Raw genomic sequence first — 26,780 nt, 5'->3', positions numbered from 1 at the left:
AATTCTGTGAATCGGGCCCTTTGTTTACAGCTATCACTAAATTTTCTGTTTCTGAGTTTTATGTTCATACCTGATTATAGAATTTTGTTTACACCCAACTATGAAATGTTTGTAGGATTTTCAGATTGTTAGCATTTGTGTATCATATCAGTTGGGAGACTGCAATGTGGAAATATGTTCTTGATTCAGCAAAATACAAAGGCATTGAGAGGGTCTAGGACAGATGACTAGCAAACATTATTAGACAAGTGACTTTATTTTTTGTTAGCATTATCAATAATACAAAATGTGTTTAAAGACAAAATGTATTTTTACTTACATTAACTGAAATAAACCAAGTAAGCTGGTTTAACAATATTTAAAAGGAAATAATCAAGGGTTCTTAACACCTTTCTAATGCAGCTTTCACTGTATATATAGCTGATGGAACTGCCACTGAGGCACCCACTCGGCCTATCCATGTTAATCTTGAACTTTGAAATAAGAAACACGTAAAAATATATTACAGTGTAACATGTTCATAATATGGCCTAAAGATACTGTAATACAAAAGGCATATAAATGGCTACAGAAGTTAAAGTTCATTGGAAAATGTGTGTTGTTGTTTGAGCATTTACAATTTCACAGTCTAAATATAAAATGAGCGGGGAATGGGTGAGAGGGGAGGAGGAGACTGTGGCGTGCTAAGGACAAATTATTTGTCTTTAGCCCTTCCAGCCACATTATCATTCTCTTTTATTTGGTCTGAATTATCAATACCTGTAACAACTGCATAGTTACAATCTTCAGGAAAGTGTTGAATGCTTTTTTATCGCATTTGTAATTGAATCAACTGAAAAAACATTTAAAGTTATTTCAGTCAGACAATATGAAGATTTTCACCTGTCTCTCATTAGATGAATTTCTCACCTGGAACACTTGATACTGTGGGTATTAGTAATGATGAGTTTGCACACCATTTTCATCAAGTAATTTACATTTAATGGCTATTTTTCTGCTACACATTGTGCCTAGCTTGACTTGACAGAAGGTCTCCACATCACACCTGAATGCACTAATGCTGCATCAGGAATTACTGGAAAATTTGGAATACTGGGTTAAACTAACAATCTGGTTTGACTAAAATTGGTATTTCAATGTTACTTACAATTAGGGCCTCAATGTTGTGAACAGAATATTTACAGTGCAAATCATGCCTTGTGGATATTCAAACTCATAGATGAAAGTCACTAGTTTTTGGGCAGGTTTATGCACGTCTGAGACAATGTGATTTTAGAACCAATATGATATATATAGGGCACAGATAAGCTTGACTGCTGACTGATTCTTTCTCATCCTTCTCTGGACAGTTGATCCTTTTTTAATGTTATTTTGACTGTATCCTCTTCCCCCTTTAATCCCAACCTTAACCCTAATGCTGGACTATCAGAAAAGCATATACGGTGCCACCAGGCCTCATCAGAACAAGAGAACCTCTGCTGACAATTGCCCTGTTGCACTTATGATCAATAGGGTGGAATACCACAGGCCATGCTTGCTTTCCCATAGCTGGGTTTTGGCAGCTGCAGGGTGTGGGGACTATTCCCCATGATGAGGTTGGCAGAAGTAGTATTTTCGACCAAATGACTGTCATTAACATTTTGGTCACTGTAGAAGTGAGGCCGTGTCATAGTGTTGCGACGGATACTGCTTGACATATCTTCATAGACTGTGTTGTGCAGACGTTTCCTCGTCAGAGTCTGATTGCGTTGCTTTATCTACAAAATTAAAAGACAGGGGTAAATAGTCAGCAACAATTTAAATAAATTCCATTCTGTTGATAGCAGAAGAGGAATCATTAATGACAGATTAAGGGTGTGGGAAGATGGGCCAATAATTGAATGGGAGGGGTAAACAGCAGAATAAAGGAAGCTAATCTTAGGTAAGAGATAGGTACAAAAGAAGACACAGTTACAAACAGGGGTGGCTCCTCCATTAGGGCGGAGGAGCGTCGCCCCACTCGAGAAGCAGAAAAATAAAATGTTATTTTGAATACCATTTTATGTTTCTGCTTCTCACGCTGTGATAAAGCAGAACAGTATGTCTGGTTGGGGGCGGGCGGGTGTGTGGGTGGGCGGGTTTTGGGGAGGAGTGGCTTGCCCAGTGCTGTAGCCTTGACTGTTTGGTCAGCCTTCTGGGGCTGACCAAACCAGTCATACGCACTCTGCCTTTTCTCTATGTAGGCTGCATGCAGCCAACATAGAGAAAATGGCCTCCCTACAGGCGCCTGGCTGGGCACTGTCCACACCAATCACAACGCTGCCATTGGAGGGGAGGGAGGCTTCCTTGGCTTCTTCCTGTTCCAGCAACAGGACCCGGCCAGGAACGGAGGCGGCGCGGGACCCGGTAAGGTAAGTTTTATTTTGTATTTGTTCAATTCATCTCCCTCGTGCGAACACCTGCCCGACCCTGCCACCTGCCCTCGCACCTGCGAGTCATGCGAGCCACAACTGGTTACAAATACAGAATTAGCTGCTGCTACACCAAGGAAGCAGAAGGTGATACTAGCGTTAAATGGAGAAATAAATGCAGATGCAGGAATAGTGACAGATGATGTAACAGTTACACAGAAGACTTGGCATATGTACCAATGTTTGCAGATAAGCTAATAGTGGTATAGGATAAAATAGTAGTAGTTGGAATCAGGGGATCAGCGATTGCTGGGTGGAGAAACTCTGCCAAATCAAGAAATAATGGTATTTCAATTGGAAGATGAATGAATAGTAGCAGATTAAGTGAAAATGGTAAATGAAGCAATAGTGAGGAGAAGTTGACTGGCTAAAGGGTCATGGTAGATAATAATGACAGATAAAGAAATATGAACAAATAAAAAAGCAATACTGATTGACATAGCAATAGTCATAGAAGTAACATTAGGGACAGATTTAAACATAATGTTACAGTTCTTGACATAACATAAGATGTCACTGTTAAGTATGTTTTTCATAATTTATGTGTTAAATTGAAGTTTTGTAAAGACATTTTTTGCTAGTGTGCTCTCATCCCCATAAACTGTAATATCTCATTAACTGAGGATCCTGGATTGTTTGTTAGCACTTTTCTTAATGCAGGGTGGGGGAGAATCTTGTTTAGTGCTACAAAACGACATTCATGCTCCAGCTATGTGGGATTCAGGATTATATGTTAGCGCTTTTCCTGCCTGGGAGAAATAGACTAAACCACTGCATCTTATCAAACACACAAAATGTGATGGAAGGAAAGCTTGCAATTTCTATAACCACTGGCAATCACTTGGGGAACATTTCCAACCAATCATTCCTTTGCCCACCATGCCACCTTAGTTTGCAAATCCGTCTTCACACTTCTTCATTAGGAAAAGTCCAGTCCAAACTGCCAGGCCAGGTTATCACTGTACTGGAACACAAGCAACCTAAGACCAGTTCAGCCTTCACTGAGGCTTGTCAGTCAGGCGTAGCTTGGTTCCAGTGGCACAGTGAGAACAAGGCCCACATCTGGGCATACCCTTGCCACTTAGGGTCGTACATCAAACACACAAGAGTAAAGTACGTGATCCTGATGGGGAGCAAAGGATTTATCTAAAAATAACCCTGATTTGTTGACCTCGATAGACACAAAGGACCAGATGTACAAAACTTCCACTTTGCATTTCCTAAATAGCAAATCCTAGGAAATCACTATTTAGGAAATACAAGTTGGAATGTACAAAAATATATATTTCCTAATAGCGATTCCTACAGTGTAGGAATCTCTAACAGGAAATCGCTATTTAGGAAATGCTGAACCATTTATTCCTCTGGGTGCAAATTGTTTAGCATTTCCAAATTTTCAATTTCCTAATAGGAAATCGAAAATTAGGAAATGCAAAACCAATGGTGCCTATGCGCCTAAGGGCCGCCCTAGATGCACCCCAAAAAAGTGTGGTGCTCTTGTAAAGTGCACAAATACCCTAGGGGCATGTGCGCACTACATGGCACTTTAAAAAATGCATTTTGGGTAAAAACAATTAAATAGTACATGGTTATGATTGATTTGGAGATGATGGTAATAGCAATTCCTAAATGGCCATTTCGCATTTAGGGAATACTTTGTACATGGGCTTAAGAAATCACAAATAGTAAATCTCTATTTGTGATTTGCAATTTAGGGAATCGCATAATGCCATTTCTACTGGGTATAAATCACATTTTGCGACTGCATTTATGCCTTTGAATGTATTGAAGGACAGTATATCATTTCTTAATGGACCAATATTGTGATTCGGCCCTTTAAGAAATGCAATTTCCTTTTGTGCATCTGGCCCTAGTACTTTAAACTCTGCTATGAGCTCTAATTCTCCACTGTCATTGTCCATATCAATTACTGTTCCCATTTTCAACAAGCATTGGCAAAGTCAATAGGTCTCACATAGACGAGCTATGTTGGCTTTTGTCAATGTTTTTCTAGCCATATTGTACAACAGCACTGGCTTCAATGCACCATGGCAGAAAGTAAATAAAAAAAAGTGCTGTTAGAAATTGGGCCAATAGTTGACAGAGGTATACACCCTGTTCAAGTAGAGACCACAATCCTAGTCAGGGTAAGCTAGATACACCCTAAAAGATAACCTGTGTATCTTAGCACAGAGCAGGCAGGCTTATCTAAAGAGGCAATGTATAAAGGATTTGTGCAACACATACACACACACAGTAACAATGAAATCACCACAAAAATACTCCACATAGGTTTAGAAAAATAGATTATATTTGTATGATTAAAACGAGACCAAAACATCACAAATCCAATAAGTAGAATGGGAGTTATGAATTTTTGAAGAATAAATAAAAAAATTGTGCTTAGAAGCTAATAGTGCTTTGGGGTTACTTGAGGTCGCGCTAGACCGTGGCAAATCCAAAGTTCAGGCAGACCGCGAGGGAGGGCAGGCCGGGTATAGGACTCTCACATGTCCCGCTGAGAAAGAACAGAGCAAGTGTCGACATCGAAGCCTCGATGTGAGAGTAGGGGAGGCGATGCATCGTCATCAATACTGTGGAGCAGGCGATGCGTCGGGTACTGATCCACGCAGTCGAAGGAGGCTACAGTGTCGAACCCCTTTATGATACAGGTGATAAATCATCATCAAGGCGTGCAGGCCGTTGAAGCGATGTCATCCGGCAGCCGCTCTGTCAGTGTTGAAAGGCGGTGCATCGGTTACAATCTGCGCAAAGTTGTCCCTGCATCAATTTTGAGGGATCTACACAGCAGAAATATCCTTTCAAGGACTCTGGACTGGATTGGCACCACTTGGCAGGGCAGGGCTCACAGGTGAAAGAGTCCAGGTATTGTTGCAGGGTTAAAGGAAGTTGTTGTTGGCCCTGAGACTTCAGACAGGGGGCAAGCCAGCAAGCCATTGGAGTCACTTTGGGTTCAAGTGAGATGGTCCAGTCCTTGTCCTCGGCAAGATGGAGATCAGCAGGCAGCCCTCAGCTCAGCAAAGTATAACGTAGTTGTTTCAGAGCAGCAGTGAGGCATATTGGCAATCACTGTACCTCAGCAGTCTTTACTCCTGGCAGAGTTCTTCACAGGTCCAGTAGTGTACTGTCTTGGTAGGATCAGAGCCCCAGTACTTAAATCCAAATGTACCTTTAACATAAACATTAACATAGAGTGTGGTGAAGTGGGGTGGCTTCAAAGCAGGCCCTTGAAGTGCATAGGTAATTTTTATCCCTGCCCTGCCTGCCAGGCTGTCTGTGGGGTGCAATCAGCCTTTGTGTGGGACACAGGACAATGCCTGTTCAGGGGTAAGTGTTAGCTCCTCCTAACTCTTTCTACCCAGGAAGAGCTATCAGAATGTAAATGAATGCAGATTAGTTCTCTGTCACACCCTCCCTTCCTGTGTTTGTGGCTGTCTAGAGGGAATGCCCAAAGTGTAGCTGTCACGCACCCCAGACATGTATAGGAGACACAGGCTGCAAGGCTTACAGAGCAGAAAGGGCAGAGCAATGTCGACTTTCTAAAAGTGGAATTTCTAAAATAGTATTGTTAAATCCAACTTTACCAGTAAAGATGAGTTGTCATTACCATTACAAAGATATTAAATATGATATAGTTACTGCTTTCTAAACAAGAATTACAGCTTAAAACCGTTTTAAGGAATTTCCAATGTTTGCTTATGAGAACAGTAGAGCTCACAGTGATGAAAAACGAATTTAATCTGTTTTTTGTCCCCCGGCGAATAAAGTTCCCAAAATTGTCTTAACATTTGAATGGACGATCCTTTCCACGATAACAGGCATCGAGAAAAAATGAAACTTTGTAAAACATAACATCACAAAAAATCAGAAATATGCAATTTTTTAACGTTAAAAAATGATTCCTCCATAACAATAAAGCTCGCGGATAAAGGCGGGTCAATAGTAATTTGTAGTACATAGGATTACAAAATAGAGGTCCGAAAACAACTACAAGACATACAATGCTATCAGAAGTTAGAGAAAGATCCAACGTTACATATACAGGGAGAACAATCAGTTATTCTGAAAGGAGGACTTGACCAAGGAATTATTGGACCAAAGGAATTTGATTTTCTCAGTAAAAAACATCCCAGGATTCCATTTACGTATATCTTGCCCAAGATACATAGGAGTGAAAGTACTAGGACCAGTGTCTAAGTACTTAGATTTTTTTCAAAAACCATTCTTGCAGGAAATTCCATCATATCTTCGGGATACAACAGACTTCATTAACAAGATACAGACCCAAAGGTCCATATTGGGTGAACAAATATTAGTAACATTGGACGTGATGTCCCTGTACACCCAAATACCCCAAGATGACGAACTATCTGCTATTGAAACTTTCTTGCAACAGAGACCAAACCCAGTAAGGGTTCCAACGGATTTTATCATGCAATTGGCAACATTTGCACTGAAAAAAAACTACTTTAGATTTCGTACAGACTTCTATCTTCAAAGCAAAAGAGCATCAATGGGTTGTCCCTTCACGCCGGAACTAGCCGTGCTGTTCATGGCAAAATACGAAGAAAGATTCATCTATAACAATAACCCATTTTGTCAGTATATCACGAATTGGGTGCGTTATATAGACGTTATTTTTCTAATATTGAATGGGAGTGAAAGGGATTTACTCCATTTTTACGATTGGTTAAACACACGCACAGCAGACATGAAATTTTGTTTAAATTTTAATCCAAACAAAATGACATTTCTGGATGTGGAGGTAATTGCCTCAGAAAGAAAATTAATAACGACGTTACATAAAAACCCAACCAGACAGAAACAAGGCACTACATTACACAAGTCATCATCCATGGAGTCTCAAAGACAACCTGCCATTTGGTCAGTTTTTTAAAAACGAAATTGTTCACAAAAAACTGACTACATGTCTCACGCCAATAACTTGTTGGTGAGATAAAAAGCACATGGTTATCCAAACAAACTCTTAAAACATGCCATGAAACGGGCATGGTGGACACCTAGAGAATGCCTTTTACAGAAATAAGAAAAACCAACCATGGAAAGATTAGTTTGTGTAACGACGTTCTGTCCACACACAAATTTGATGAAAAAAGTGATGAATCAGAACTGGCATTTGATCCAAAATCTTGATGGATCCTTTTCAAAACCGCTTTTTGCCTTGAAAAAGGAAAGTAGTGGAGTGATCAAGGGATCCAGGCAGCATTGCCAAAGCCTCCAAGTAACAATACATTAAGACACCAACTTAGTTTACCACCTATAGTAGGCCACAACAGATGTGGCACATGTGTAAGTTGCCAGTCAACCATGGAAGGAACATTATTCTTCTTTAAAGACATTAGGTGGAAACACAATGCTTTTTCCAATTGTATTACAAGGAATGTTGTTTATGGCATACAATGTCCATGCCCTAAACTGTACATCGGAAAAACAAGCCAAGAAGTGAGACAGAGAATAACATAGCATAAATCGAGGAGCCGTAAAAAAAACAGCTAATGCCCCATTAGTTGATCTTTGGATGGAGCATAACCATACAAAGGATGATCTGAGATGGACTCTGTTATTCAAAGTTGAAAGAGACCCTTGTGGTGGAGACCTTGAGAAAAAAATACTGCAAAAAGAAGCAATGCTTATTGTCAAATTTAACACTGCTGTTAGTGGCCTTAACGAGTTATCGGAAATCTACAATTTGTAAACGAGCTTGTGTCACTGTCCATACACTGAGATATGACATCCTTAACTTAGTAAGATCCATCTAATATTGCCATTTAACTCTCCTCTGCAAACCTAACAGGGATTTGGAACCAAAATTGGCTCCCTCCTCTTGAAAAAAACCAATATTTTTACGAATTAAAGATTGTTTGCGGACAGTGTACATGACTAATTACACCTCTCACAAAATGCAAGTTCATTATTTAACAATAAGTGGAGAACTAGTGAATTACTGGAACATAATTGTTCTTCTTTTTTCAAAACTTTATGAAGCAAAGTAACGTTGCTATGGAAAACATAGCCCCAGGACCGTGATGTAATCATGTCCCAATGCTGCATGTCACTACGCTTCAAAACACAGTTAGAGGGGAACTGCGGAACTGCGCTGAAAAATGTAGATAGAAGAACGCTGGATGCTTTAAACCAGTATGAAATTGGTAAGAGCCTTGATCTTAATTTGCAAAACATCGGGGGCAGATTTACCTGCCCCCTGCGCCACCAGTACATCACTTTTTGCGACCTACTGGAGGCGCATTTCACTTCTCCATATTTACAAGGAGAGGAAAAGCCACCCTACGTGTCTTTTCCTCTCCTTGTAAATATGACCCCTTCACACGCAGCACTTTGCGTGGAAGGGGGTTCCATGGGTGTTGCTGTGGGTGTTCCCACGCAACACCCATCGAAGGAGACACATTTCCAGATTTACTAGAAAATCGTAAATCTGGAAATGCGTGTCAATGCTACGCCTCCCCAGGGGTGGAGTAGCGAGGCCCAACGAAGAAAAATGTTTTCATTTCTCCTTGTTTTTTCCTCTGTCAATGTGTGCTGCATTCCACAGCACACATTGAACAATGCAAATGCCTCTAGTGATTGTTTTTGTGCAGGAAGGTGCCCCTTTCTGCACAAAAACAATCTCCCCATGACGCAGGCATCCTTGCACCATGGTGCAAGGGGGTCTGCGCTGGCGCATGGCTGCAGTTTGTGCACCAGCACAGGGAGAGCACAGGAATGCGACAAATTATTGTAAATATGTCTTATTCCTGTGCTTCGGAAGTGCCGCAGCGTGGCATAGTCAAAGGGCTTGCGTTGCCACGCTGCGGCACTTCCTTGTAGATCTGCCCCAGAGTGTTCCCTTATTGAGAAGCGCAAATTGTTAACATCTGGCCTGCCAGCAAGCCAAATTACAAGAGCCTGATATTTTGTAAATGGGCCCGCCTGGTTACATTTGGCTGCAGGCACCAGTCACATCAAGAAGCGTAATTTCAGTTTGAAAAAAACGAACCTAAAACATCACAAAATTGGCATGTTGATAAATGCGCTGGTCTTTAGGCTGTACAATGTCGGGCACGCGCAACATTTTGGTCATAACAAAAACAAGGATTCCGTGCACAATGGAAGCAAAGAATACCAAGATGTTTTCAAAGAACTTTCGTTGTTTTCGTTTTTCCTCTTTAAAGGGCCACACCATGATGGAAGTTTAAGCTTGTAACATATGAAGTTTTCAAAAACAAAAAGGTAATTTCCAAGAAGATTGTATGGAATTCAGACATCCATGATGCATGTTTCCATGATTCAATAGTGCTCTTTTGATTATGCTTGTAGGTTGCTTGAATTACAGCGTCTTCGAGGGACTAGTCTTCTGCCCTTATTCAAGGGAGTTTTGGGAAATATCCACTAAGAGTTTTTTTTATAAGAATTCAGATTCACCACAGCCGAGAAATTAAGCACTGCCTTTCCACACTTCATTAATATTGGAGTTTTATGAGTAAGTGGCTTTTAGAGAATCACCCTAAAAAATTGGCACAACTTACATATACAGGACAGACTTGGACTTACTTCTTCTTACCTTCTTCTTTCTATAGCTCTTCTTAAAAATACGATGTTTTACGCTGCTATCAAGATTGCTTCTCCCCTTCTAAATAATATAAATCTGAGATCGGCTGACTTCAGACTAAGGTAATTCATTAATATTTATAGGATGATATGTTTAGTTGTTTCTACCCATGAAAATGGAGTTGCAAAAACTAATATGATTGTTTCTTCTTTTTTTCTTCTTCATACTTTTTTAGCTCTAGTTCTAGGTTCTGATGAGAACCAACAAAAGATTTGTCGGGTTCGAAACGCGTTGACCATATAATGACCTTACAAGTGAAAAAAACAGACTGTCAGGCCAACCTTTTTGTTTATAACTCTTGAATAAACTGTTAGTTTAAAAAAAATGTTTTGAGAAAATCATTGGGTTGCCCTGGACTGTACACTGTTTGGTCTCAGCCCAATGTCTAGAGTTGGGTAAGTGACACTTGAAAAACTTACCCTTGGGCTTTCTTGTTGTTTTTTCCTTTTTCCCCTTTTGTTAAGTTTTTGGAACCTGAGCATGTTTAATTGTTTAAATATATATTAATTGTTCTCTAAATGTTGTCTTTTGTTGTTGAGTAAGTGTGTAGTCAAAATCTGTGTAAATAATTGTTTATTGATTAGATGTGGTGTAGTGCGGTGTGGTTCATTTAAATATTTGAAGAATCATGTTTTGTGTTGACCATTGAAAAATTGTAGCGAATAATTGACTGATCGCTTTTCTATTGAAATGAAAAAAGAAAAAGACAATTGATAATCAGATCACAATGAGTTTCACATGTGATCTAATAAAGTGATTTTTGATCGAGCAACCCACTAGTAGCATTTAATACACAGGCCTTAGGTATGTGGTATGCCACTTTACAAGGGACCTTCAATTAAATATGCCAATCAGATGTAAATCAATTATACCATGTTTAGAGGAGAGCACATGCACTTTAGCACTGGTTAGCAGTAGTAAAGTGCTCAGAGTCCTAAAGCCTACGAAACATGAGGAAGGAAAAAAGTTTGGTGTGACCCTTCAGAGGGGGCCTTTTTCCAACAAGGGCTATGACGTGGTCAGTGTTGGCTGTTTCATACAGCTTTTTAGGTTTCGACTAACAGAGTGTATGCGCTGTTTGCTGAGGGTTATTGTATACAGTAAAGGGCTGGAAGCCACCCTTACTTACCACTGGTTTGCGCCATATTCACTATTCAATGCAGCCTTTAATTTTTGACATCACAGGCCACTGCGTTAGTTCTGTTCCTTTAGTGGAGCATGGAAAAATTAAAAATTAATTAAACTTAATTAGCAGTTGACTGCTGCTTGCACTATGATTCAGGTACTATTTTTTTTTCCCTCCTTCCACTGCCCCTTGTGGCTGGTGCTTCTTTCCCTTCTAATGCGAACTCACCCCAAAGGTATTGGAGCGCTTAGCATGAACTCCATTTACGTTACATACATGCAATTTTACAGCAGTGACGTATTCCATGACAGATTACAGGCTGGGTGTCTCAATTCATATCAAAGCACCAAACGCTGTAAAATTGCACGGGCAGCCAAGTTCGAGTTTGAGCATCGGCCCAACATCTTGTGATTCTGAACAAATCACCTAATCGTCCCGTGCCTAAACAAAAAAAACAAAAAAATTAATGTAACGTTTAATGTGACTCCGTGCCAAAATGAAAAAAAATCAATGAAAAACATTAATTTAACGTAATTGGAACACATGTTAAGCGCTCCAATATCTTTGGGCAAGTTCATGCTGGAGGGGAAAGAAGCACCAGGATCGAGGAGGAGCAGGAGGGCTGAAAATAAGAAATAGTACCTTAATTATAGCACGAGCAGCGAACCACCTCTAATTAAGTTTAATAATTTTTACTTCATCCATGCTCCACTGAAGGAACAGAACTGACACAATGGCCTGTGATGACCATTTAAAAGGCTGCATTAAAGAGTTAAGATGAAGCAAACCAATATTAGATAGGGCGGGCTCCAATCCCTTTACTGTATACAACATCCCTCGCAGCAAATAGAGCATGCACGCTGTTAGAAGAGACCTAAAAAGGTATCTAAAGGAGACCCTGCCAGTTATCGCTAAATATCATTGACCAAATCAATTGTCAAAATTGCGCTGCAAGTACTTATAGACAGGCTATCCCAGAAAGACTATGAGAAGAACATTATTTTATACCTTCTGTTTGGTTTAGGATCAGGGTTGGGTACCATAGATCAGTACCTTCACTTGCATCTTTGATACATAACACAAAGTCACCAAACAACGTTCAATGCACTTGGCTTCAATGTAATTGAGTTTCCCTTTTGACCATGTTAATAGAACCCAATAGTGGTTCAATTTAAAAAAAAAAAACGTTTGTGCACTACTTCTAATTTATTTACCAACCCAAATTAGATCAGAATATAACAAGAAAAATGCCCCTGTGCAACACTTCTTCAGTTGCATTATATCACCTTTTGTGGTTTCCTTTTTTGCAATTCCCCACAGCGTAGCTAAAAATCATTGCAAAGCTAAATAGTTCCCAAAGTCGAGGTCTATTGGCTTTGCCAATGCTTGTTCTACTAGAGAAAGGTCCAATAGATAGGTGTGCAAGTGCAGCAGAGCTTTGACACCCTGGGCTCTATTTCCCACCCAGCAGTATTTACACCATCATAGGGTTGGGGTCACCCAGGTCTTTCCATTCCAACTATTGCCATTTATATCACACTTCAAAATACTCTGAGCTACTTCACATAAAACGAGTATGAGAAGTGCTAATTTAAGACATTATATGCACCATGCTCTTAGAGTGATTGGCGTCATATCCTTTTGCAGAACTGTAGCAGTAGTATCTTATCACCTTTAGTAGAGATAAATGGTTGTTTTTACTAACGCTTCATTTACTGATATGTTCTTTTGAATTTCTATTGTGGGTTTCTTGCAAAATGTATGTCTGACTGTATCTCCTCCTGTTCTGCTATAAACTTTAAGGCAGTAATTGCTTTTCCCATTCCCCTTCTGCTTTTTAACACTTGCTTACTGCTACTATTTCCATTAACTTTTAGTAGTGTGTGACCATGTGCAGCAACCTGAATGCCTGATTTATGTAGTCTATCAATTAAAACTTCTCTTTCATGGCCTCTGACACCAACAAATGTAAGAAAAGTGCAATTTAGGAAGGAAATGTCAGCTTTTCTTTGAACGCCAAATGGCACAGTTGTGCAAATACATTTTTATTCCATGCTTCATCATGAATTTTTCAAAATGATCTTACCTTTCCTTCAAATATTCCTTGCGCACATTACCATCATCACAAGTCTGCTTTCAAAAGATGATGGTAAAAGGTGTTCATACCAATTGCTGCCTGGCTTACCACCAATGACGTGTAATAGTTGTGTCCTAAAGTGTTTTTTAACCACCCCTCTGAGGTAAAAGGTCACCAGTGATTTGTTCTCAGCATTAACTGATGGTGCTTTTTTTAAGAGCAAGCAGACAGTGTTGTTAGATGGTGAGTCTCATAGTGTTTTAGAGTTTGACTGAGCCCTTAGACAGCTAAAAATATTTCAGCTTCTGATTTTGTGTGAAATATTTTTTAAAAACTCATTGCATTAGCCATCTTTAATCCCTCAGTGGAAAGGCTTTTTCTTACCTCACTCCCTTTTACTGGAATAGGTTTCCACTTCACGTTCGCTCTTGTTTGAACTGAAGGAAATGCAGAAAACTATTAAAATCTCATCTATTCTGAATCCTTTGCCCTTCCATTGATACTTGTTTCCATCACAGTGCTGAGAAGCCCCCGGGTGATTTGTGCGCTATATTAAATATAAAAAGCATAACATCACTCTGACTGTGCATTCATGTTGTAGGCGCCTATGAGGTAGAATGCCTCATTTCAGTGCTTGGCACTTGAGATGAGAAAGTTTTGATTAACTTGCTCAGCAGCAAATATTTAAATTTGTTATCTATTGAATGCCTAGTTGCAATTTCACATGACTTCAGATACCTGCTGTTGCATTTAGATGCATATGAGTCTACTTTATGAGAGAGGCATTGTAGTGTTCAACCTTGTGTGGTGAGTGTCATGAGGGTTTTTAGGAAGAACATTGGTGGGGGAGATGAACGACTGTTTAGGAGCTAGCTGGCAGCTCCCTCCTGATGTTCGTGCGTACTTGACACTGCAACAAAATAAGTGTACTCACCGTGTTCCTGGGAGCACATCTTTTCACTGGTGATGAGGTGAACCTCATCAGGAGGAGAGCACCCTTTGGGGCCAGCGGCGTTAGTCTAAAGGTGTTTGGGTGCTGGGTTGAAGACATGCATTTATCCTGGCTCAGCAGTGGTGTTTTTAAAGAAGCCCCATTTTGGACATGTGGCAGTGGGTGGAGGACGTTAAGGAATAGTGCTGTGGTGAAAGAATTCCAGTTTCTGTTTCAAAGTTGTGCCCGTCGGCGAAATACAACTCTGTTTCACCATGACAATAGACTCTAGTCCCACAAGAAAACTGACTATTGGCAAAAAGCAACAAGTCCAATTTACAACAGAAACAGGGCAGACTGTTTAAAAAACCATGCCCGATCACCTGAAGATTTTCGTTTTGCACGATGCAATGGTAGCTATCTTTATAGTATGGGAGCAGTTCCATTCACTATGGAGTTTCAGAGGTTATGTTGACAGGGTATTATTGAAGAGGTTGATGCCTCAGAATGGTTGGTCCCAGTAGTCTTGGCGAAGAAGAGTAATGGAGACTTGAGGATGTGTGTGGATTTGCATGATCTCAGCAAATGTATCTGGTTAGATTGGCACCCTTTTCCTAACATTGGTGATATGCTGATAATGATCAAGGAAGATAAGTTTTTCCCTATTCTTGATTTGTTATCGGCAGATTATTAGATATGATTGCACCCAAAGTCAGGACCACGCATGTCTTTTATCACAACTGAGGGAGCATACAAGTTTAAGGGCATGCCTTTTGATCCGGCATCCACAGCAGCTGTATTTTTACGGGCCATGCACCAACTCTTTAAAGAAAAAAACAATGTGACTTATTTTCGAGAAAATATCTTGGTATTTGGTAAGTATATCGAAGAGCAGGACAGGAGTTTGGATTAACCATCAAGCGTGACAAATGTAAAATTGGTTTGAATCGTGTAGAATACTTGGGTCATTGGCTGGATGAGCAGGGTTTGCGGAGTATTACTCCTGTTTGTTCCTATGTTTGCAGCCAAACAGAATGCATGAGAAAAAGTATGGTAAGATGTTTTACATTTGAATGGAGTGTAGACTCTCAGAAGGAGTTTGTGTTGATTAAAATATTTATTGTGTTAGCCCAGCCTTGAAACCATTAGACAACATAGACTAATGCATAATTTGCACAGATGCTAGAAGTGTAGGCTTGGGAGCTGATTTGATGTAACACAGGGGTAGTAAGGAATTTATGATAGCTTATGCTTTGAGACCTTTTAGAGGAGCAGAGTTGTCTTATTCTACAATTGAAAGAGAGGGCTTGGTGTGTTGGGGGTGTGTGTGTCATTTTCTGAATTTGTGCTGGGAATGGATTTCATGATTCACACAGATCATCAACTGTTGGTGAATTTGTTTACTAGGGAAGGTACTGGTCAGGTTCCTTCAAGGATTACCAAGTGGTTGTTGAGATTGATGGAGAACACTTTTGGAGTGTGGCAAATGTCGATTCGGATTGTTTGTCGCTGTTACTGGTGAAGAGTGAAGGTGGAGTGGACAGCAGTGAATCTAGGTACCCTTACTGAGGGTCGACATGAGGAGTAGATCAAGCAATCAAAGAGGATGCAACATTGCAAGAAGTGAAGGAGTATTTGACAAAAGATTGGCCAGTCAAAGGTAAGGCTTCCCAGGGGGCAGTGTAGTTCAGGAATATAAGTACAGAATAATCAGTCACTTGTGAGGTATTTCTCAGGGGTGAGTTATTGGTTGTACTGGACATACAGAGTGGGACATACTGAAGCTGGCACTTGAAGGACATGCTGGCACAAGTGAAAGCAAACACATGCTGATAAAGATGTGGGGAGAGTGATAAGGGAATGTATACCATGCACTTGGAGTGACAAGTCACAAAACCAGGGAGTATCCACCAGTTGAGGTGGACAAAAGGCATACACCTTTGAGGAAACTAGGGTTGCACATTTCTGGTCCATACAAAGTGCTGGGTTTTTGCCCTAAATATGCATTGGTAGTCATAGATTACTATTCAAGATGGCCACAGGTTCAATTAACTGCTCATGTGATCAATCAGGACGTGATTACATCTTAAGAAGAATTGTGGCAGAGAAAGGGAATACCGGACCAAATAGTAACTGATAATGGTGTGCAGTTTGTATCACAAGAGATGAAGGAATTCTTGGAAGATTATGTCAAAATCTGTTTATTGAATTTTATGCAAAGGCTACAAACATTTTATAGAAACCATGTTGTGTTCAATCCTTGCTCACAGGAGCATAATCCATGCATTAGGCAACTATAGTATAAGCACAGTTTAGTGACAAGTTTCGGACTGCCCCTGCAAATATTATCTGAGAGGAGAACCTTGTGCAGACTCAGAATGAAAATATATTAAACTCAGTGCAAGAGGAGTGCATGTCCCCAAAGCTGAGTACTGCTATATTTGAACGCCACTAAAGGTAAAGAAACAAAAATACCAACATATAATAAGAAAAAAATGGTTAAGACCAACCAAACCCAGGGAGACACATAAGCCTATGTTCTAGTGTGTGGAGCGGGGTCGTTAAGTGGGCTACCCACGACCTGCACAGGAGTGCCCACGTGGGAGGGGGAGAAATCCTGGGGCACAAACTTCAGGCAGAAGGAGCCCACCACTATATCAGGAAGAGATGGAATGCCCTAAGCCTTGGACCACATGCGAAGAGTAGAAGCCCCTCTGATAGGTAACCTACTAGTGGGCTCCAAACATAGTCAAAGCCCTTACACGAGTACTCAACTATGTCTGACATTCGTTTGAGGGCCAGTGCGCACCACAAGTGGGTGTGCTATTGTGGAAATTAGGGAGCCTCTGGTTTCTTCCAGGTTGCTGCCAGTGCCATCTTGGCCGCACCCAAACAAACTCACATGACGGAACGGTCTCCCTGGGTCTGATATTTGAGATTTGGGTTGCGAACTCCCAGGAGTATATGCTCCATGGAATCCCAGATCGGGTTTCCCAATATTAACCTGATCTGGGACCATATTTCCTTCCCGGAGGTTTGGATAGCGGGACAATACCACCATATATGTTGAAAATCCCCCAGAAGGCCGCAACCCCGCCAGCAGCGATTGGACGTGTCAGGGAAAATTGAGTGTAGCTTCTGCGGATAAAGATACCAATCATACATAGGTTTGTAGTGGGCCTCCCTCAGGAACATGGAGCGATTGTATTTCGCAATGTCTTTGTAGAGGGACTCCCAGTGCATTTCTGAAGGTGGGGTCGGTATAATGCTCTCCCAAAATGTTTTGTGGCACGGTGACCGCTGAGGGCTAAGTGTATGCAAGAGTGTATATAGAAAGGAGATGCACCCCTTCGCTGCATTGCCAGTTTTTACATATTTGTCTAACGGGAGCAGTTCTCTAGTGGGCGCCTGTCGCATCTGTGGCTGCTGGACCTAATGTGCTAACTGCGCATAATGGAAGCCTTCAGTTTGTGGGAGGCTGGAAGTGGGTTACACAGTCGGCAAAGGTGCGTATCTTCCCTTTGGTCAAGAGGTCCGAAATCATGAAGCACACTCCCTCCCTCCAGTGATCAAAAGGCCCTTACCTAAGCGCTGGGGGAAGGCAGTGCTAAAATTGATGAGGGTGTGATGGGAATGTGGTCAACGGTAGGGTTTTGGTCACAGTGTCCCATACCTGGAGGGTAGTTGCTGTGGGTATGCTCAGATAGGCGTTGGCCGACCTTTCATCCCCCTGTCTCCACGGCAAGTCCCAAATGGTTCTAACCGTCACCTGTCTATGTGTATCCACAGTTTCTCCAATTCCCTCAGTGATCATTCGCCCAAGACCCGTAGCTGAGCCACTCTATAATATAGTAGGAAGTCCGGGAGAGCGAGGCCTCCCCTGAGTCACGGCCTCGTCAGGAGACGGTGGGGAAGACGTACCCTTTGACCCATTCAGATAAAATTGGTGATCATGGATCTCAACTCCTTGAATAACCCATCCTCAGGCATGATAGGAAGCCCCTGGAAGAGATAAAGAAGGCAGGGGAGTACATTCATCTTTACCACATTAATTTGACCTATCCAGGAAATGTATGCGGCGCTCCATTTTTAAAAATCAGTTGTAAGTTGTTCAAGCAACGGGGGAAATTGGCCCTAAATAGATCACTCAGCTGGGGAGTGATTTGGACACCTAGATATGTAATAGCTTTACGCGCTCACCGAACGGAGGACATCTCCTCCACAGTTCTTTGCACCTCTGGGGGCAGCGTTAGATTTAACATGAAAGATTTAGAGAGGTTAACCTTGAAGCCTGAAAACTTTTCAAACTGCCCTAGTTTCTGATGTATTTCGGTCAGGGAGATGACTGGGTTGGTTATTGGCAGGAGGACATCATCCGCAAATATCATAATTTTGTGGTCATTGGTCCCAAACCTAATCTCACTAATCTTCGTGTTCGCTTTCACCCTTGCTGGTAAAGTCTTGATGCTAAGGGCAAAGAGCATCAGGGAAAAGGGGCAGCCTTGTCTGGTACCCCTAGCCAAGTTAAAAAAATCAGAGGCCACCCCGTTTACTAATACCCTTGACCGTGGGGTACTGTAGTTGGCCCTCACCATACCCAGGAAGGACTCACAGAAACCAAATCGATGCAGAGAAAGCTGCAGGAAGGCCCAGTCCACTCGGTCAAAGGCCTTCTACACATCAAGCGATAAGAAGGCCGCAGGGATCCATTTCTTCTGGCCTTATCTAAAAAGGTAGGATACCCTACGTAGATTATCGTGGGTCTGGCGCCCTTTAGTGAACCCTGATTTGTCGGGGTGAATAAGAGTGGGTAGGACTCTCTCTAGTCTAAGAGCAAAAAAAAATTAATTCATTTTTGCATCAAGATTTAACAGACCGATAGGTCTATAAGAGGTACGCTCTTGAGGGTCCTTACACACTTTCGGAATTTTTGAGATCAGGGCTTCCCCCTAGGAGGGGGACACCGCTTGGCATCCGCAATAACACTGAATAGAGTATTAACTTGAGGAACTAGTTCAACAGCAAAAGTTCAGTGGAACTGTGCCGTGAACTGATCTGGGCCCGGGGCTTTATGTCGTTTGAGGCAATCAATGGCTGTCTGAACTTTTTTTTGGAATATGGCGCTGCCCAAATCCTCATTAGTTGCTGCCGGGACCTGAGGTAGCTCTAGGGAATCTAAATATTGAATCTGGTCTGTCTCTAGGGGTGGTTCAGCCATGAATAACATGCTGTAGAAGTCATGGAACGCTACTGCCTTCCCCTCTTCACTAGTATTAGGGACCCCATTCCTATCGATGATTTGCCTCACATAGTCCTTCTCCTGTTTAACCCTTAATTGCCATGCCAAAAGTGATCCTACTTTATCTTTCCCCTCTTAACTATGGGCCTGGAGTCTCAGGATAGTCTTTTCAGCTCTATTAGTATAGATGACATTCAGTTTCCCCATGAGGGCCTTGACTTTTCTAAGGGCTAGTACCGAAGGCGAGTCTTTGTGTGATTTTTTCGCTTGGATCAGCTCTTGTTCTAACGCCAGTCTTTCTTTCGTCTGGGGTTTCCTCAGGGAGTTGATGAGAGCAATGCAGTGTCCCCTTATAAATGCTTGAAGGCATCGCAGTTGTTTGCTGGGGATGGGTCCGCAGGATCGTTAGCTATGAAAACATCCCTGATAGCTTTACATAGATAGTCTCTGTGTGGTCTGTCCCTGCACAATATGTCTGGGAAATACCATCTTGTCAATTTATAGCGTGGGGCTGGCCAGTTTAATAATCAAGTCAGGGGAGCATGGTCTGAGAGGGTTATGGGGCGGAAGGGGGAGGCCGTGTATGCAGCATGTAAGAGTGACTGGCTAACAAAAATGTGGTCTATCCTGTGGGCGTGTGAGAAAAAAGAATAGTCCTGCATGGTGGGAGGAAGTGCCCTCCAAATGTCTAGCAGCCCAAGTTGTAGGGACAGTTTCAGTGCCCTGCTAAACACCTCCCGGTTCTCTGTGGGTGTGTGATGTCCATCTGTGAGTCCCAGATGAGATTAAAATTTCCCATGAGAACAATTTCCCCTTAGACAAATCCCATCAGGGAGGCAAGAAAGGCTGACATAAAATCATCCTGCCCTGTATTAGGTGCATGCACTGTGGCGATCTTGCAGGGCCGACCCAACAACAGTCCCCTAACCATGATAAATCTCTCCTCCTTATCGCTTATCCAGACCTCTAGGTGACATTGAGTGGAGGAGTGGAACATCAGGGCAACTCCATTTTGTTTCCTGGAGCTGGATGCTCAAAATATCATGGGTTTGTGCCTATGTTTCAACCTTAATTCCTCTCCCTTCTTAAGATGTGTCTCCTGCACAGCCACCACCTGTGGTCCCTCATCCCCTAGAAATTTCCAGAAGCGTTGCCTTTTATTAGGGGAGTTGAGGCCCCTAACATTCCACAACATTAGTTTAACCCCCATCCGCCCCTGTGTCCTGTTGTGCGCGATAGTGGGGACCACCCCACCTCCCTGTTCCCTTCCATTACTTTCGAGTTGTGTACCCTGGGTAAAACATGGATCAATACAAATACTAGCAAAAACATGAACTGTTCAGGATTCCACAGAGTCCTGTTGGACTTCATCTTCGGAAGGCTACTGGGGCAAAACCACTGCCGCACCCAGAGCCCCGTGAGAGTTCTTTAGAAGACCTTAACTCTGGAATGATCCCATCTCGGCTCTAGACAGCTAAGCGGCGAATGTCAGCTGGTATGTCATGGTTTGCGACAGTAGAAGATGGGAGGAGGCCCCTCTGTCGATTCTGTCCTTTCCCTAGGGGTGTCCAAGCACCCCGGGTATGGATCCACAGCGCCTTAAATCTTCTTGGGTAAATGAGTGCTTCTGCAGTTTAAGTGGAGTAATCCTTTATCATACATATGAGGCCAGTTGCTTATGTATTCTCGTCACGACAACTTCTTGTTTGCTTGTTTAGGTGTCTGCCAGGCCAAGGAGGTCACCAGCCCAGGGGCCGCTCATTGAGTGCTTCACTCGGCGATGCCTCCCTTTGTGGCGACACTCTCCCCATACCAAGGAGGGCCGCCGCGCCCTCCACCTCCGTAAAATGCTGCTGTTTGTTATTGAGGGAAAAGGCAAGACCGAATGGGTAAATCCACCCAAATTTAATGCGGCACTCCCTCAGGGTGGATGTGATCAGCCAAAATTGTTGGAGCCTCATCAGTGTGGCCAGGGCAACATCTTGCAAAAGAGCGCAGGTTGCTCCCTGGTAGTCTACCAACTCTCTGTCTCGTGCCTTCCGGAGCACCAGTTCCTTGATCTTATTGGAGGGGAATTTGGCCATGCTGTCTCTCGGCATTTGTTTCCCCCTTGTAGAGCCAGGCCCACTCAATGCACGTGCACCAGATGTACATTGTGTGCCCCCTCGCCTATGATGCCAGTGAACAGGCCCACTATACATGTATCCAGATCGGTTCCTTCTTTCCCTTCCTCCAGGCCCGCACCCTGATGTTATTCCTTCGGGAGCGGTTCTCCAGGTCCTCGCATTTGAGCAGTGTAGAGTTCAACTGGGCAGACAGGGATTCTACCCCCTCCTCCAGCAATTGGAGTTGACTCTCCAGGTTCTGGCATTTTGCCTCTAGGTCGAGGGTGAGCGACGCAATTGAGTCTACGTTCACTTGAAGTGCAATAATTTTTGTCTGAATTTTCAACTGGAAGGAGTCGAAGGAGGCTCCTATGTCCACCTGAATGTCTTCTATGAGCTCCCTTTTAAATTCTTTTACGTTGTGAGGAGGTCCTCCCGGGAGAACGCCATTCCCCCTGTCTCCTGGATGCCCTCTTTTTCTTGCACTTCACCTGCTTTGGATGCTCCGAAGTAGCTGGAGACCTTGTTGGGCTGTCCTTTTTTGGGTGGCAACGGGGCAGCTCTTTGTCGCACCCCACAACCCTCCATTCCTGAATCACGTGGTCAAGGGGAGGAGCAGTGTTGTGGTGAGGAATCTGTTATGGCGTTGCTTTGCTCTCAAGAGCACTAGAGCCCGGGAAGGCTCACCTCCTCAAGGACTGCATGCTCTTCTGGTGCCTGCTAGAATGGGATCTCCCCAGTGCACGAGATGCGAGGGTTTTATCGCAGCAATCTGTGCTGGTATCACTGTGGCCTGGCTTAAAAGACAATGGGTGCCATCTTAGGGTCAGGCATGGGACCAGGCACATCTCACAGAGTTCCTCGCCACCCCCGGGGCGCAGAACAGCCCGGTGGGACCGGCCTGGGTAATCCGCCTGCCTTTCTGCTTTTCTTCTGCAGGCTCTGCCCTTGATATGCAGCTCTAGTGGTCAGTCGCACCACAGGGGGCACTCCTACCGTCTCGTGTGTGCCTGGTACGATGGCCCAGATTCCTCCCTGGAGCCCCCGTGCAGCATCTGTGATAGAGCTGGGACAGGTGTGGGCCTGTTCAGTGTCCTATTTTCCCTATTCTTGATTTGTTATCGGCAGATTATTAGATATGATTGCACCCAAAGTCAGGACCACGCATGTCTTTTATCACAACTGAGGGAGCATACAAGTTTAAGGGCATGCCTTTTGATCCGGCATCCACAGCAGCTGTATTTTTACGGGCCATGCACCAACTCTTTAAAGAAAAAAACAATGTGACTTATTTTCGAGAAAATATCTTGGTATTTGGTAAGTATATCGAAGAGCAGGACAGGAGTTTGGATTAACCATCAAGCGTGACAAATGTAAAATTGGTTTGAATCGTGTAGAATACTTGGGTCATTGGCTGGATGAGCAGGGTTTGCGGAGTATTACTCCTGTTTGTTCCTATGTTTGCAGCCAAACAGAATGCATGAGAAAAAGTATGGTAAGATGTTTTACATTTGAATGGAGTGTAGACTCTCAGAAGGAGTTTGTGTTGATTAAAATATTTATTGTGTTAGCCCAGCCTTGAAACCATTAGACAACATAGACTAATGCATAATTTGCACAGATGCTAGAAGTGTAGGCTTGGGAGCTGATTTGATGTAACACAGGGGTAGTAAGGAATTTATGATAGCTTATGCTTTGAGACCTTTTAGAGGAGCAGAGTTGTCTTATTCTACAATTGAAAGAGAGGGCTTGGTGTGTTGGGGGTGTGTGTGTCATTTTCTGAATTTGTGCTGGGAATGGATTTCATGATTCACACAGATCATCAACTGTTGGTGAATTTGTTTACTAGGGAAGGTACTGGTCAGGTTCCTTCAAGGATTACCAAGTGGTTGTTGAGATTGATGGAGAACACTTTTGGAGTGTGGCAAATGTCGATTCGGATTGTTTGTCGCTGTTACTGGTGAAGAGTGAAGGTGGAGTGGACAGCAGTGAATCTAGGTACCCTTACTGAGGGTCGACATGAGGAGTAGATCAAGCAATCAAAGAGGATGCAACATTGCAAGAAGTGAAGGAGTATTTGACAAAAGATTGGCCAGTCAAAGGTAAGGCTTCCCAGGGGGCAGTGTAGTTCAGGAATATAAGTACAGAATAATCAGTCACTTGTGAGGTATTTCTCAGGGGTGAGTTATTGGTTGTACTGGACATACAGAGTGGGACATACTGAAGCTGGCACTTGAAGGACATGCTGGCACAAGTGAAAGCAAACACATGCTGATAAAGATGTGGGGAGAGTGATAAGGGAATGTATACCATGCACTTGGAGTGACAAGTCACAAAACCAGGGAGTATCCACCAGTTGAGGTGGACAAAAGGCATACACCTTTGAGGAAACTAGGGTTGCACATTTCTGGTCCATACAAAGTGCTGGGTTTTTGCCCTAAATATGCATTGGTAGTCATAGATTACTATTCAAGATGGCCACAGGTTCAATTAACTGCTCATGTGATCAATCAGGACGTGATTACATCTTAAGAAGAATTGTGGCAGAGAAAGGGAATACCGGACCAAATAGTAACTGATAATGGTGTGCAGTTTGTATCACAAGAGATGAAGGAATTCTTGGAAGATTATGTCAAAATCTGTTTATTGAATTTTATGCAAAGGCTACAAACATTTTATAGAAACCATGTTGTGTTCAATCCTTGCTCACAGGAGCATAATCCATGCATTAGGCAACTATAGTATAAGCACAGTTTAGTGACAAGTTTCGGACTGCCCCTGCAAATATTATCTGAGAGGAGAACCTTGTGCAGACTCAGAATGAAAATATATTAAACTCAGTGCAAGAGGAGTGCATGTCCCCAAAGCTGAGTACTGCTATATTTGAACGCCACTAAAGGTAAAGAAACAAAAATACCAACATATAATAAGAAAAAAATGGTTAAGACCAACCAAACCCAGGGAGACACATAAGCCTATGTTCTAGTGTGTGGAGCGGGGTCGTTAAGTGGGCTACCCACGACCTGCACAGGAGTGCCCACGTGGGAGGGGGAGAAATCCTGGGGCACAAACTTCAGGCAGAAGGAGCCCACCACTATATCAGGAAGAGATGGAATGCCCTAAGCCTTGGACCACATGCGAAGAGTAGAAGCCCCTCTGATAGGTAACCTACTAGTGGGCTCCAAACATAGTCAAAGCCCTTACACGAGTACTCAACTATGTCTGACATTCGTTTGAGGGCCAGTGCGCACCACAAGTGGGTGTGCTATTGTGGAAATTAGGGAGCCTCTGGTTTCTTCCAGGTTGCTGCCAGTGCCATCTTGGCCGCACCCAAACAAACTCACATGACGGAACGGTCTCCCTGGGTCTGATATTTGAGATTTGGGTTGCGAACTCCCAGGAGTATATGCTCCATGGAATCCCAGATCGGGTTTCCCAATATTAACCTGATCTGGGACCATATTTCCTTCCCGGAGGTTTGGATAGCGGGACAATACCACCATATATGTTGAAAATCCCCCAGAAGGCCGCAACCCCGCCAGCAGCGATTGGACGTGTCAGGGAAAATTGAGTGTAGCTTCTGCGGATAAAGATACCAATCATACATAGGTTTGTAGTGGGCCTCCCTCAGGAACATGGAGCGATTGTATTTCGCAATGTCTTTGTAGAGGGACTCCCAGTGCATTTCTGAAGGTGGGGTCGGTATAATGCTCTCCCAAAATGTTTTGTGGCACGGTGACCGCTGAGGGCTAAGTGTATGCAAGAGTGTATATAGAAAGGAGATGCACCCCTTCGCTGCATTGCCAGTTTTTACATATTTGTCTAACGGGAGCAGTTCTCTAGTGGGCGCCTGTCGCATCTGTGGCTGCTGGACCTAATGTGCTAACTGCGCATAATGGAAGCCTTCAGTTTGTGGGAGGCTGGAAGTGGGTTACACAGTCGGCAAAGGTGCGTATCTTCCCTTTGGTCAAGAGGTCCGAAATCATGAAGCACACTCCCTCCCTCCAGTGATCAAAAGGCCCTTACCTAAGCGCTGGGGGAAGGCAGTGCTAAAATTGATGAGGGTGTGATGGGAATGTGGTCAACGGTAGGGTTTTGGTCACAGTGTCCCATACCTGGAGGGTAGTTGCTGTGGGTATGCTCAGATAGGCGTTGGCCGACCTTTCATCCCCCTGTCTCCACGGCAAGTCCCAAATGGTTCTAACCGTCACCTGTCTATGTGTATCCACAGTTTCTCCAATTCCCTCAGTGATCATTCGCCCAAGACCCGTAGCTGAGCCACTCTATAATATAGTAGGAAGTCCGGGAGAGCGAGGCCTCCCCTGAGTCACGGCCTCGTCAGGAGACGGTGGGGAAGACGTACCCTTTGACCCATTCAGATAAAATTGGTGATCATGGATCTCAACTCCTTGAATAACCCATCCTCAGGCATGATAGGAAGCCCCTGGAAGAGATAAAGAAGGCAGGGGAGTACATTCATCTTTACCACATTAATTTGACCTATCCAGGAAATGTATGCGGCGCTCCATTTTTAAAAATCAGTTGTAAGTTGTTCAAGCAACGGGGGAAATTGGCCCTAAATAGATCACTCAGCTGGGGAGTGATTTGGACACCTAGATATGTAATAGCTTTACGCGCTCACCGAACGGAGGACATCTCCTCCACAGTTCTTTGCACCTCTGGGGGCAGCGTTAGATTTAACATGAAAGATTTAGAGAGGTTAACCTTGAAGCCTGAAAACTTTTCAAACTGCCCTAGTTTCTGATGTATTTCGGTCAGGGAGATGACTGGGTTGGTTATTGGCAGGAGGACATCATCCGCAAATATCATAATTTTGTGGTCATTGGTCCCAAACCTAATCTCACTAATCTTCGTGTTCGCTTTCACCCTTGCTGGTAAAGTCTTGATGCTAAGGGCAAAGAGCATCAGGGAAAAGGGGCAGCCTTGTCTGGTACCCCTAGCCAAGTTAAAAAAATCAGAGGCCACCCCGTTTACTAATACCCTTGACCGTGGGGTACTGTAGTTGGCCCTCACCATACCCAGGAAGGACTCACAGAAACCAAATCGATGCAGAGAAAGCTGCAGGAAGGCCCAGTCCACTCGGTCAAAGGCCTTCTACACATCAAGCGATAAGAAGGCCGCAGGGATCCATTTCTTCTGGCCTTATCTAAAAAGGTAGGATACCCTACGTAGATTATCGTGGG

General features: G+C 43.1%; 1 protein-coding gene across 3 annotated transcripts in view; it reads right to left on the bottom strand.

Annotated features, from left to right (window-relative positions):
- Window positions 1–237: 237 nt before the first annotated feature.
- The window catches only part of LOC146809997 (uncharacterized), a 272,745-nt gene continuing 246,202 nt past the window's right edge, over window positions 238–26,780 (bottom strand). For all 3 annotated transcript variants that reach the window (XM_085616873.1, XM_085616874.1, XM_085616872.1), the window contains one exon: window positions 238–1,757. In XM_085616873.1, coding sequence (XP_085472999.1) covers window positions 1,506–1,757 — 252 coding nt within the window. In that variant the 3' untranslated portion in view covers window positions 238–1,505. The remainder of the gene's footprint in view (window positions 1,758–26,780) is intronic.

This window comes from Triturus cristatus, chromosome 7 (genome assembly GCF_964204655.1).
Source record: "Triturus cristatus chromosome 7, aTriCri1.1, whole genome shotgun sequence".
NCBI classification, from domain to species: Eukaryota; Metazoa; Chordata; class Amphibia; order Caudata; family Salamandridae; genus Triturus; species Triturus cristatus.
The sequence above is the reverse complement of the archived record's forward strand: the minus strand, read 5'-3'. Positions and strand labels throughout refer to the sequence as shown.